The 14,493-nt window shown below is 26.6% G+C and overlaps 2 protein-coding genes across 3 annotated transcripts in view; one reads left to right on the top strand and one right to left on the bottom strand.

Annotated features, from left to right (window-relative positions):
• LOC100165691 (cytochrome P450 306a1) overlaps window positions 1–1,864 on the bottom strand; it is a 35,444-nt gene extending 33,580 nt beyond the window's left edge. Inside the window, exons 1-2 of the mRNA XM_001947839.5 lie at window positions 1,733–1,864; window positions 799–1,021 (exon numbers count right to left, since the gene is read on the bottom strand). The gene's annotated coding sequence lies outside the window, so the exon portion shown is untranslated. The remainder of the gene's footprint in view (window positions 1–798; window positions 1,022–1,732) is intronic.
• LOC100167719 (zinc finger protein 665) lies at window positions 1,009–10,567 on the top strand. 2 transcript variants are annotated; one of them, XM_008189781.3, is made up of 21 exons: window positions 1,047–1,476; window positions 1,554–1,576; window positions 1,670–1,800; window positions 2,858–2,976; window positions 3,038–3,185; window positions 3,263–3,405; window positions 3,465–3,593; window positions 3,677–3,841; window positions 4,339–4,494; window positions 5,195–5,365; window positions 5,438–5,555; window positions 5,646–5,867; window positions 6,453–6,528; window positions 6,597–6,742; window positions 7,583–7,656; window positions 8,932–9,006; window positions 9,426–9,506; window positions 9,569–9,630; window positions 9,690–9,846; window positions 9,909–10,176; window positions 10,299–10,567. In XM_008189781.3, the coding sequence occupies exons 3-21, from the start codon at window positions 1,680–1,682 to the stop codon at window positions 10,400–10,402; spliced, it is 2,535 nt and encodes an 844-aa protein (XP_008188003.1). In that variant the 5' UTR covers window positions 1,047–1,476; window positions 1,554–1,576; window positions 1,670–1,679; the 3' UTR covers window positions 10,403–10,567. The 2 variants fall into 2 exon arrangements, with proteins under 2 accessions (XP_001947834.2, XP_008188003.1); XM_001947799.5 differs by having other exon boundaries at window positions 1,009–1,576.
• The last annotated feature ends 3,926 nt before the right edge of the window (window positions 10,568–14,493 follow it).

Raw genomic sequence — 14,493 nt, 5'->3', positions numbered from 1 at the left:
ATGATGATGTTTTTTCAGTTGTCAGTTTAAAACACTAGGTAACGAAACCAAAGAATGGAGACAAATCTTGGTGGATTGTTTTGGATTCATTACTATTAAGAACTTATAGAGTAAAACATTTTACCCCTAAACTAAAACCTAAAAACTCGTATTAAATCAATTACGTAGCTAAGACGTAACACATCATAGGTATAGGTACAAATTATTATTCTTTGGTTTTTCACGGTATTCCCTATTTCACTCTAATTAAGACATAATTAGTGATAAACGATTAGGTACCTACAAGGCGTCGCGCGTCATCGTTACCCATTCACCACAGGCACGTGTGATTTTTAGATCAATAATTAATTAATTAGGCACCGATCGTGAGAAACGATACTAAATAATAATAATAATAATAATAATAATAATATTGCTGTACCTAAATCAATTAATATAACAAAATAAGCTGCGACATCTAGTTTTGATAAACGTACCTACCTACCTAAATAAGGTTTGATGAATATTTTATTAATAAAATATGTCTACGAAAAACCTGATAATATATTATTATTTATATTGCATAATTTCGTGTTCAACTGTTATAAGGTATATAATTATTGTACTTGACAAAATCTGAGTTATCGAGTAATAACGAGTTAGGTACAGACTCTTGTGGCCTTCAGGGGGAGGATAAGACCAATAATCGAAGCGATTTAAGGATATCGAATTTGTGCGTATGGAAAAACGAATTCATACATAAGTCATTTAACATAATAATAAATAATATTATTACTATTTCATTACATATTTACATACCTTTTTTATGTTCATCCAATGATTGGATTCCAATCGGTCAATTCGTAAAATATATATATATAATATTAATTAAATAATAAAATATAATAATATTACAAGCGGACGGATCTAATGATTGATTTCTGTTTTCCGCGCCATCTATCCACCGTTTGATTGGCAAACTTGCGCAGTCGCGATTCTTTATCAAAGCGTCTAGACTTCGCACTGGACAGTGATAACGAAACTATACAATAATAATATAATGACGCATTACGAATTACGATATTACAATTACATAAACATTAAAACGTAATAACTAATAATGTAGTATTTTTTATAATTTATTAGGTACCCAAGTCCTATTTTCTAATTGCCTACAATCTATATTCTACCTATAAAGTAGAAAGTATTAGACTATAATACTACGTTGTACGTATGACACCATGACTCTACACGACAACAGTCGGCTCTCGGGGTACATTCACCCTTTCGTGTATGTGATGTGCCACACAAACGACATGCCTACCCTCTATATAGAATCATTAGAAAATACTGACATTTTGAGTATCTACTGGTTTTAAGTTCTTCGTAATGTATTTTATAATATTTTAATTTTGTAAACAAATAGTCGAGTGTACAACTTATTGTTGTGACTTATTAAGTCTCCAATAGTGTGTGAATGAGATGTCAAGTTACACAGTATGTATATCATAATAGTTGGATAGAATAATTAATATTGGCAACTCTTGTCTATTGATCCATTTTTTGTTACAAAGGAATCATAAAGAATATCCAGCGAGTAAGTGTACCCTTAATTTGATTTACTAACTATTTTTTGCTTTTCTTGGCTGAATGTGTAACCTAACCATAGGTATATTATTTTTTTCAACAGACATTCAGACATGGACGATCAACTAGATATTATGTTGGAAAATACCAATGAGGAATTTGTTACCTTATCGTATGCTGATCATTCATTGATCTCTCATCCCGAACAATTATCTGATGAGTGTGCAGACATGAGTAAGTAGCCAAACATTTGTATTGAGTGTTGATACTTGAGAATATACCAAAAATAATAATGTACACTGAGGGAAAATAAAAAAACAATAGATTAACATGTAACAACTATGTTATTGTTAAAAACCCTTTTATCAAATTATTCTAATGTTGTCTTACATTTTATACTTCCAGTGCAACAAACATTGTCATATTTTTTATCAAGTAATTTGAGTTCTTAGGGACACATTTATGTTACTTTTATTTGACTGTTAAGTATTTAGATAGGTATTGTGATTGCCAATTTATCAAGTAAAATCAATAATTGTGTATGGTTATTAACATAATATTAATAAGAGATTAATGCACCTTATAAATAAAAAAAAATGTGGGCAAGTGGGAGTCACTCTGCTGTAGTAGGTCACTGTAATGTATGGTGTTAAATTTGAACTGAATGATTGTGTATTAGTTTAAGAAAATCAATTCTGAGCGAAGATGGTCAGTCAGCCTATGATATTACTAAGTATATTTGATGATATGATTTTTTTTTTTTTTATTAATTAATTCGTGGCAACTTAGGTCATTGGGCGGTTTTTAACTGTGGGGAGGTTACTGTAGGTTTATGCACGTGTGTTTTAGTTTGGCAAAATTTTCAAGTGGGTACCCATAGGTATCGCCATGTCCGGGTGGGGGATGGCGGCCTCTCCCTCCGGACACCGTGACTGCTTGAAGAGAAGTGCCGCCCGGGACCGAAGTTCGAATCAGCAATGGTGCGCGTCATAACTGGCGCTTAGCTCGCACGGCCACTGTTTCCCCAATGATATTATTGAGAATAAAGTTATTTATATATAACCTATTTATGTAGAACCTTGTTTAGATACAGAGCCTGTATAATAAATTGTTTATTGATCAACAATCTTTGCTCGTGTGTTCAACATATTCATGTTATAGTCTTCCTTAAGACTTAGTTATTTATTTTTCAATATAAACGTACAATTAACAATGTATTATATTGTAGTTCTATGCTTAATTCTAAAAGTGTACCTATTTACTTTGTTATTTATTATTAATTTTTATTTAGTTTTAAACCAGGATGATTGTCAAAATATGAGTGCCATGGCTCCATTAAACGATTTGTTATTGGGACAAACATTTTTAATAGAGACTAACGAACAACCATTATTTGTAGATGACACAGAGGTATAGAACTTTATTTAAATTCCTCTATTATTTAATATAAATATAATTTTTTCCTTTACAGTTAATTACATTCCAACATATTGACCCAAACGGACAAATAAATGATATCGAGACTATTTCAAATAATATTGAATCTGATAAATCTACGATTGAAAATATTGATTTTACTATAAATTCTGATGATCACTTCCAAGAAATTTGTACAGATTGTAATTATTAGTCTATACTTTATAATGGCCTATTATTTTATTTATTTGAATAATTTTATCAAATTAAAACTTTACAGTTAATAAAACCACTAATGACAGTAATAATTTGACAGAACATTTACAAGTTAAGATAAACACTGATATAACTAGTGGGAACTACAGTTATTCAACTGCTATTAAAATTTTAGATGATGTCGCTAAAAGTCCTGTTGATACTAATGTAAGTTAGCTTTTGATTAATTATTTTAATCAGGTGAGTAATTTTTATATTTTATCTAGGGTCATTTTGTTTGTGATTTATGCTTACATGAATTTTACAACTGGAAACATTATAAGAAACATAAACTAGAACATTTAAATGATAAACCGTTTAAATGTTTGAAATGTTTAAAATCATTTAATTACAATGTAAGTGTTAATAGTTTTCTCTTTAAATTATTCAATATTAATTAAAATATATATAGGTATATTATATTATTTTATTTTTACAGAATAATTATTTACTTCACATTGCTTCTCATTCAACAAGTAATTTAAAATGTCCAAAATGTAAAAAAGAATTTAAACGCTATGCTAGCTTTAAAGCACACCTGAAAATTCATAAAACTGAAGAATTAATTACATGCAATATTTGTGACAAGATATTTGACAATCAGGTACGTATTTATTATTAACATATAGATATAATATTAAATATTCAATGATTTCTGTTCATTATAATGATGAATAATTATTAGGAAGCTTTGACCTAAGCATTAAGTAATTACTATTTAATTATTCTGGAAATACATTACACAATGTAATAAATATGTTGTTTTTTTATTATCTATTTATTATCATGTATTTTTATAGGTTTGATGTATACATTCTTACTTATGAATTAAAAAATAAAAAATATGTTTTTAATTAAAAATTAAAATATAAATGTTACTAAATGTGTGGTTTTAATAATATATATAAATTATAAGTAAAATAAAACAGTATTAATTTGGTTTGAAGAGAATATAGTATTATTATCTAACTGCCTTCTATAAACTACAGTCGTTACTGTACATCACAGCTAATAAATAAGCAAATGCTTTATATTTTTTTTATGTACTCTATAATTTATTTCATGTTTTTATAATGCCATATAATTTTATTTTTATTTTAGTATCGATTGGATATTCATAAAGAAAATTGTATACAAGAAAATTTAATGAATCCTAGTGAAGAAACATCTGTTGGTTGTATTAAAACTTGTACAATTTGCAATATGTCTTTTTCAACTGTATCAGAATATAAAATGCACAACAAAGAACATAGAAAAGTAAGTAAAAATTTTTTTTTTATGATGTACATATAATAATTTAATTAACCATGAAGAAAATAGAAAATACAAATATTTTTGATCAATCTTAAAAAGTTAATATTTATTAATTAAAATAATATTCAAATAAACTTCATATTTATAGTGTTAGTCTAAGATACAGTCAATATTTATTACCTAACTCGTATTCTAACTACAATAGAACTCCGATTATTCGAATGCCAATAAACCGGATGTCCAATTTACCGGACGAATAAAAAAGGTTGATCTTTGAATAACTCATAAATCGTAATTAATCATAATCGTATTTCGTCTTTCTCGTAATCGATGGCTCCTCACGCATGTGCCGTTATTTATACACGTGTCTCATAATCGTTTTTTGATTAGATAAAGAGTAGGTATGTACATATTATTATTCTTAACACATACATAAGTATTATTCTTAGTAAGTCAGTTGTTGTCTAATCGTCGTACATTTTATTCTGTCAATTGTTATAACAAGTGAATTGTCGTGTTACAATGTCACTATATAAATTTTGATATGTCATATTATGTCAATTATCCGGATAATTGGAGTTCTACTGTATATTTAAATACTTTAATCTTTAAAATTTTAAAATTAGGTATTATACATATATGATCAATACATTGTGGTAAAATAATTTACACATAATTACACATAATTTATTTTTAATTTTAGTTTGATTCAGTGTTGAAAAAATATCATAAACTTGCTACAAAATTCAAAAAATTACATAAAACGGCTAATAAAATTAAAAAATTTAAATGTGATCATTGTGATTGGTCATTTAATAAGTCAAATCTTTTACGCCGACATATGAGAACGCATACTGGTGAAAAACCATTTGAAGTTAGTAAATTTGTAAACTTAATACAATCAGATTGTTTTATAAAGGAATAAAATAAATTTTTTTTTGTATAGTGCACGGATTGTTCAGTATACTTTACTCAACAAAACTCATTAAATAGACATCTGATGAAACATAAAGGAATACGACCATTTAGATGTGAATTCTGTGAAATGAGTTTTTGTCAAAAAGGTAATCAAACAGAATTAATGCACTTTAGATTCAACCTATTGTTTGGAGTAGAAATAAAAATTATCATTGGAATTGTTATTATTATTATAGGTCATTTAATTAATCATATGAAAAAATGTCATGCTGTTAAAAAAGAACCAACAAGAATTCATAAATGCTCTATGTGTTCATGTGTTTACAACAGCATCAATGCTCTTAACAGACATTTAAATATTTTCCATGGAGTGAAAACTAGAAATGTACACAAAAAGGTTCAAAATAAAGTAACAAAGAGCGTAGAAACAGTTGATGAAAATAAACATTCTATTAAAGGTAAAAACAAATATATTTATTTAGGGGGATTGTAAAAGCATTTGGGATGTTTAATTCTTGGAAATTTAACATATATCCCACAGAGTTAGGTTTAACGAGTTCATTGTTTAAATTATAATATTTGAATTTTGAGGTAATTGTATTTATTAATGTGTAATATTATATTAAATTTTTAAAATTAGAAAAATAATAATCTCACATATTTAAAAGATTCAAAAAATTTCATGAAAAGATGTACTTCATGTTGAAAATATTTAAAATTAATATTGGTTAAAAAATTCCACGCATTGCATTTTTCAATGAAATTGATGGAATAAATAGTTTTAAAACATTGAATTATACAATATTACTATTTTTTATCTGATAATTTTTATTCTGATAACCATTTTAAATATACCTAGGAGTCTTAGGCCAGAACTTAATCCGTAATTCAGAATAAATATATCAGATAGAATGGGGTACATAGATATGGATAGTTGGGTTTTATTCATAACAATTATGATACAGTAATCTAACAAACAGTATTTGTACTATGTTTACCTTATTTAAAATGTATTAAATTGTTTATACAATATTTATTTTTAGATTCCTCAAAGTTAGAACAATGGCTTGAAGAAGTAGCGCATGAATTGCAAAGTGGTGATAATAATACAGAGTTAAAGTAATTAATAAATTAAATAGTTTAATTTAAAAATGTTTTAATATAATATATTCTATTATATTTTATAGGAATTGCAATGACTCAATTACTACGCAATGTGAATTCGGATTAAATTTGATTGAAAGTGAACACTATGATCACATTTTAAGCCCGATTTCTAATATAGCTAGTGATCACACTGAAATTGAAAACTTGACATATTCTCTTGCAGATGGTATTATAATTTTATTGCATGCATATTATATATTATACAATCTTTGAAGTGTAAAATAATTTTAATAAAAAATATGGCGATTTGATTGGTAAATGTTATCATAAAGCTAGAAACAATTGAATCAACAAACAAATTTGATAGTAAGACTTTAACCTAGTTACTTCATTTATTTTTGCTGCCTTACCAACCCATAATATAATACATTTTACGCCCAGAAAAATTAATTTTACTGTTATTTTTAATATTAGAATGAATTGATTTACATTAAGTTTTAAAGGTAAGAATACATTTTAAATTTTAAATATTTTGAAAATGTTAAATGCTCATTGCTTTAACATTAAAACATCAAAAATAAAAGAAGCCTGTGTGAGGCCATGGATAATAATATAATATTCTTACTATTAAATTTGATTAAGTTCAATTCATTCTAATATTATAAATAACAGAGTTAAATGGATGTCTCTGAATGTAAGAATTTGCCTTATCATACTCACTTATGCGATAGTTAAAAGTAATTTACACATGCGGGTCAACATCCTCTTAAGAGGATGTCGTATCCACATATGTGTTCTCTCCCTAACAAATAAGTAACATAGCACTATAGCAACATAGCATATCTTTGTGTTAAATTATTATTATAGTTAATTTATAGTTTATATTCTCCTCTACAAATAAAACAATAAGTAAATTTACTCCAATATTAGCTATTTTTTCTTATTAATTTCATCCAAAGAATTTGTATGTATATAATTTCAAATTCAAATTATTAATATATAGTGTTTACAAGAAGTATATTATTGTATGCCCAATCATAGCTAAATATATTAATTAATTTTATAGGTGATAACTATATTATTGTTGTGAAGAAGAAACAAGAGCAACCATCAATCAAAAATGCTGTTGTTCAAAACCAAGTATTTATTTTTAAATATTTGTAGCATTATGTATAGAATATATTATGATAAGTCAGTAGAGGGCACTTAGAATGTTTTTAACTTCAGAGTATTATTGAATATTTCATTATATAAATAAATTAAAATAATTGTTAGCAGTTCAATATTGTATGATTGTTTGGTCTTTATTGACAATCGAATCAATCCTAGAAATAAATAAATTTGGATAGTCTCAATCAATATTTTAAAAGAAATTATTACTTAATTTGATTTAATGAATCTTACTCAGAGTTAATTGATAAGTGGTAACTACTATAATAATTTTGAAGAGTATGATAGAGCTATGTATTGAGTTAGATATGTGTTAAATTGGGATTAATATTCACATATTTTGAAAATTTATTTTAATTCTTGCTCTTAATAAGATAAATTATTTATATTTTGTGTAATTTTTTTTAGTAAAAACAAGATTCAGAAGTCAGAATTGTTAAAATTTTCTAGAAACTAATAAAATATAGATTAGTCAACCTATTAAAATTTGAAGTTTCAATTCCTAAAATAATTTATAGCAGTAATTTCAATCAATTTTGCTTTGTCCATACTAATTTCATTCATTTTCAGTTTTAATTAAAAAATTTTTTTCTTGACGTTTCTATTCATAATAGAGATAACTGTTTAAAAATGATTTACTCACCACTTCTTTAATTGATTCTCATTATTATATTATATTATATATTATCAATGTATTATACTCATTAAGTTTAAAAAAAGTATCTGGATTAATATTTATATATTACATATTTGTAATCGAAACATTTTAATTAATTATTGAAATATTTTATTAAGAAATAAAATGAAATAGTAATTGCTAAAAAAAAGTATGAAAAATGTATTTATTTAATTGTTAAATAAAATTTAATGGACCAATCATGGGCCACTAAATCATATTTAAGGGACCATTAGTTCACAATTGATTCATTATGTTTAGTGATTTTTCATATAACTCGGCATAGTAAATAATATTATTTGTTAAATGGATATTATACACAGTGCAGTACACAATGCATTTTTAGTAATATAATATATCATTTATTAGTTTGTGGTTAATATTAGTTATTACCTTATCTAATATAAGGTATAAATGCCAAAGATAAAAATAAATGCACACATATTGCTGACTGATGAATTATTGATATTATATGTAATGCACTAACACTAACGCATACATTCATAATTTGGAATATGGATTGTAATTTCTATTAGCTATATTAATATTATTAATTTTTTATGTTACAGGAAAAGGAACTACTAACAACTGTCACTGAAAATGAATCAATATCACTAAATGTTGTAAAAGAAACTGCTAAAAAGGTATATTAATTAGATGTATAGATAAAAAGAGATATTTTAAGATAAAAAATATAAATGTATGTTGCTAAGCACTGGCTTATTAACATAGTACTATTAAATTAATAATGTCGACACACATGAATTACTGATATTATCTGTAATGTAATATACTCAATGTTATAATTCGGGAAGTAAGTGATGGTTTCTATAGCTAATTAGCACCCAATAAAAGGGTAGCGTAGTAGGAAAACTTTACACATTGTAAACATTTTGATTCCTACTACTTTGTAATTAGTAATAAGTATAAAAAGTATAGATACTTTTTTAGTGTATCAAACAAAAATTAAAATCTAACATCTCACCCGGCTTGAATATTTATTGACTTGGTAATAATACAACTTCTTTTTGTAACTTAATATTATGTATTTTTTATATTACAGGGAATGAAACCTATAACAACTGCTACTAAAAATGAATCAATACCATTAAGTGTTGTAGAAGAAACCACTACCACTAAAAAGGTAGTATATTTATTAGATGTTTGAGATTTACATTATATTTTATTTTGTTTCATGTTAATTAGCTTCCTTCAAGAAAAAAAAAATGTGGGAATAAAATGTCTAAATTGGATGCAAAAAAGATTTTGTAAGTTTATAAGTAATTATTTTATCAATGTTTCATTTGACAATACTCTTAAATTTTAGACCAAGAAAAAAAAATGTGAGTTCATTAAATTTGAAAAAGAAGAATTGTGTCAGTAATGAAATTAAGAGAAATATAACTCATCCAAGTAGTAAAGCTGAGCCAAAAGTTGTATATGTACCTAATATAGCTAATTCAGAAGAAAGAACCATTAGTATTGTAAGTTATATACACATTCCAATTTTAAGAACTATTTTAAAATTTTCTTTTTAAATATGAAGACGGAAAAGCCATTGCCAAAAGTGTGTCAATTCTGTGAGAAAATATTTAAAAAGAATGCCGATCTCGAAAGACACGAAAGAACACACACTGGTGACAAACCTTATAAATGCGACGAACAGGATTGTAATAAAGCATTTGCCACTAAGAGTTCACTTGAATATCATAAAATCACCCATTCAGGTCAGATGAAACGAGCAGAGTGTCCCCAGTGTAATGGATTATTTGCTACAACGTCAACTTTGAAAGTTCATATGCGACAACACACAGGTAATTGGTTATAATTTTTTTGATTAATAAATTAAATACCTATCTAATTTGTATGCTTATGCATTTATAACATCAAAACTTATAAGTATAATTATTATAATGAGTTTATTCTAAAATTTTAGGTGAAAAACCATTTAAATGTCCTGTATGCGGTGATGCATTTCGAACAACTGGACACTTACATACACATGTGATAATACATGAACGAAAAAAGAAACGCAAATAAAAATATATAATTTTGAGGATGGTTTCTGATATAAAATTTGAAAAAATTTGTAGATTCTCAGAACTTTTTAAATGATCTGGAAAACAAAAAAAAGTGAATGAAAAACAAAAAATTTACAAAAAACCAATTTTGATTTTTGGTGTAACTCAAAAACTTATTACCATAAATACTTTAAATTTTTACCAATTGGTTATTTTATTATTTTTTATACATGATATAGTTTTCAAAATATATCATTTTGAGCTATTTAGTATTTATAGACATTTTAGATTTTGTGGGGACAAAAGCCTTGAAAATGTAATACAATGTTCCTCATAAGTTGAAAAATATTAAATATACATAAGCATGGATTTATGTTATAACTTTATAAGCATTTAAATTTCAAATTTTGATAAAATTCGATAAAATCACAAAAATGTGCAAATTTTTTTTTAGTTAAAATTTGTGAAATGTTAAATTTTTTATAGCTAAAGATTGTTTAGAATAAGGTTTCTCATAAGTAGTTCATACTGGACCCAAAAGTATATAAACACAGTTTTTTTTATAAATATTTTAAGTTTGAATTTGGATAAAATTATATTTTTGTACACAATCCTTTTATATCATTACATTAAAATTTAACATATATATTACAATGTCTCTCTAGACAACATACCCACTTGCTGCCCACCTTTTTTTTTATGTTATAGTATAATGTACCAAACGCTATGTTTGGTGTCTATACAAAATTAACTATTTATGCCAATAAAGTTAATACTATAATGTTATACTCTGTTTAACGAGAGATGGCACAAGTTTTGCGCATGTAGACTGAAGACCAATTATGATCATCAGTCGGTGGCAGACCAAACCGATTTTATTGGGTAGCCCGTGCGTTCTTTCGTTGAACAGAGTATAAATAGTAATTGATGAACTATCAAAATCAAGTTTTTTCCAAATAACTTCTTAAATACCCTAGAAAATGTGTTTTTTTTAAAATCCTCTTTGCACATCTAGATCATTAAAGGAACCACTATTCTAAATTTTAAGTTCTTATGTTTTGTCGTTTTTGAGAAATAGTGATGAGTGAGTGGTATTTAGCTTTTATACATATTATTATAGATTAAAATAATTTGTTGTTAATTAATGTGTTTAAAATATTCCATATAAATTATTTTACTGTGTATAATAGTGTATTAAAAATAAAAGCAGAATTTTATGGTATTGTGTCAGTTAGGAAGGGTTTACAGTTATTATCCAAAAAAATGTCCCACCCCTCCCCGAACAAAATTATAACTATGTCACTGAGCTAAAAAAAAAACACTAAACAAATCTATCAACATTTTTGCTCAATTAATAAAAAATGTAAATCAAATTTGATGATTTTTGCTTAAATGATCCATATTCAAGTAATATAAATAAATATTGAAAATTTGACGATGTAAGAAATAACAATTTGTACTGGCATATTAAACTTGATTTATATAAATGTATATTGCATATTATATTATATAATATATTGTATTGTTATTGTACAACTTTTTATTTAGGTACCAAAAGGTAATAGGTTCCTATTAGCCTAATACCACAGAACAATAATATTAGATATGCTAATACCTACATATCTGTAAATTATCATGAATTGCGATTTATATGCATTTGGATATTATGGTGGTCATGTCTCAAATTATATTTATAATGTGAACATATTTTTATCATTGTAAAGTGTAGGTACCTATTGGAAATAGTTGTATAATCTAATATATACTAATATCTAAGAATTTGTACATTACATATTAATTAAATGAATGTTTTTTTATTTAGTATTATATCTATATCATTGATGTATTTTATCAAAATCAGTAAATGTTCTTATTTTACAGATGTTTTATTTATTTTTTGAAACGTAGATTAGCCTCCTTCAAAATCAATTCTTTCCAAATGAAAAATAGTCAACAAACTGGTCTGACTATGCGGTTGTAGCTCGTGTAGGAATGATGATTTAGGCACTGGTAATCAGGGAGTCAAAACGGGTTAAAATATTTCGGGTTTCGGGTTTCGTTTTTCGTGTTAAAAACCGGGTAAAATTTTTTACGGGTTTCTGGTTTCGTGTTAAAAACCGGGTACAATTTTTTGCGGGTTTCGGGTTTAAAACCGGGTTACACTTTTGTGGGTTTTGAATTTTGAGTAGGCGTGACTAGACTTCATCCGCAGTGGCAGCCTAGCTAATAACCGGCGCTACCTTATTATTGAACCGAAAAAAAGTCTATACGCCAAAGGCCGTATTTTTTAAGGCCTCCCCTCACTAATGAAATATTTATAATTTAAAAAAAGTCGGAATTATCTATTTACAATAATGATTAATGTATAAAACATAGTACAAGAAACAAGTACAATAATTGCAGTAATTTAAGTTTAGAAATATTATCCATATACAGCCCTGGATTACACATTTACATTTTACACCACCTAGCTACAAATCAAAAATAATACAACAATAATATCCAATAATAGACGCGTACCATCGCCGTTTGTCTTAATTCTTTATAAATTATAATATACAAATGTAAATATAAAATGCCAAATAGCATTTGGTCAACAATCAACATTATACTAATTATAATTTAAAATACCCGCGTCCCGAATTCGAATAGGTACTGTTGTCACTTGTCTGTCATGTTAAAATTTATAGTCGATTAGGTATGCAATAATAAATATTAAATTCAATAAGTCTTTCCAAATTAACTAATTACCCCTATGTCCTGAAAGTAGAGAAGAATGACTGGGTTCTGGCAATCTGGCCTCTGGGTAAAGCTAATTATAATTTAATATTATATTAGTAAAGTTATTATTAGTGTATACAGTGTATAAGTTAATTTTGAGGATTTCATGTTTCATGTTGCACCTTGCAATACGGGTACATTTTTTTCGTGTTTCGTGTTAAACACCGGGGAACATTTTTTTCGGGTTTTGTGTTTTGTGTTAAAAACAGGGTACAACTTTTTGCGGGTTGTGTGTTTCGTGTTAAAAACCGGGTACAATTTTTTCCGGGTTTCGGGTTTCATGTTAAAAACCGGGTACAATTTTTAGCGGGTTTCGGATTTCGTGTTACGACCCGGGTTCAAACCCGTTTTGACTCCCTGCTGGTAATACACTAGTCATATTAATTTTTTTTTCCTAACCCTTTATATCCCGAAAAAAATGTTACATTATTTCTGCACTCTGTATGCCCTAAGTGATGATGCCCTTTAGGTCGATGGCTGATGGGTAGAATTCTAGAATGGTATAAAATAAGTATTTTTAAAAAAAGTTTATTAGGGAACAGCTATATTATACAGTATGTCCCAGAAGTTCCGTATCATCCTTAGTATCTCCGTAGAAAATCAATTTATTTAAAAGCAGTTTGTTTAGAGTAGGTAATAAGTATGGACATTCTGATGGTAGAACATAATATTCGATTTTTTTTTTTTCAAAAGTTTGTTTTAGGCAAATAAGTTTTTTAATTTTCCAAGATAGCTATTATGTTGGTCGTATTTTTTAAAACAGTTCAAAAAATAAAAATATTAAAATTTAATGAAAATCGCCCAAGTTAGAGCTATATATATATATATGTCCCACATAACATTTTTGGGGTCTAGGACATTTCGCCGCGACCATTTCGCCGCCGGACCATTCGCCGCGAAGGGCTAACCTCCCCACAAAATATCAATAATACCAATTATGTACAGGCCCGGATTAAGATCTATAGTGCCCATAGGCTGTAAAAAAATTGGTGCCCCCAATTAAAAAAAAATATTGTACACATTTCTCTACTCGATACTTGAATAAATAATAAAACTTTATTTTAGGTTTATTAGCCACATCAATATGTACATGTATATAATACCTATGTGAAAACAAGTAAAAACATAAAATTAAAATTAAACAAAATATATTTTAGATATATAAAAATATAAAATAATCATATTATAAAAAGTAACAAACCATTATTTTATACTTTTCTTTTTCTTGCTTTTTGATGGGCAAATGTGTTAATAGTATCATTAAAATCTAATTTTTCAACCAATTCTGCTTCAATGCTAAATATTGCTAATGCATTCAGTCTTTCCTCC

The sequence above is a fragment of the Acyrthosiphon pisum genome, chromosome A2 (genome assembly GCF_005508785.2).
Source record: "Acyrthosiphon pisum isolate AL4f chromosome A2, pea_aphid_22Mar2018_4r6ur, whole genome shotgun sequence".
NCBI classification, from domain to species: domain Eukaryota; kingdom Metazoa; phylum Arthropoda; class Insecta; order Hemiptera; family Aphididae; genus Acyrthosiphon; species Acyrthosiphon pisum.
This window is presented reverse-complemented; position numbering and strand designations above follow the sequence as displayed.

Coding starts and splice junctions, on each gene's coding strand:
- LOC100167719 (XM_001947799.5), top strand. CDS start 1,680: ATGGACGATCAACTAGATATTATGTTGGAAAATACCAATGAGGAATTT. Junction 3,186..3,262: donor CCAAGAAATTTGTACAGATT/GTAATTATTAGT, acceptor AAAACTTTACAG/TTAATAAAACCACTAATGAC. Junction 3,842..4,338: donor ACAAGATATTTGACAATCAG/GTACGTATTTAT, acceptor TTTTTATTTTAG/TATCGATTGGATATTCATAA.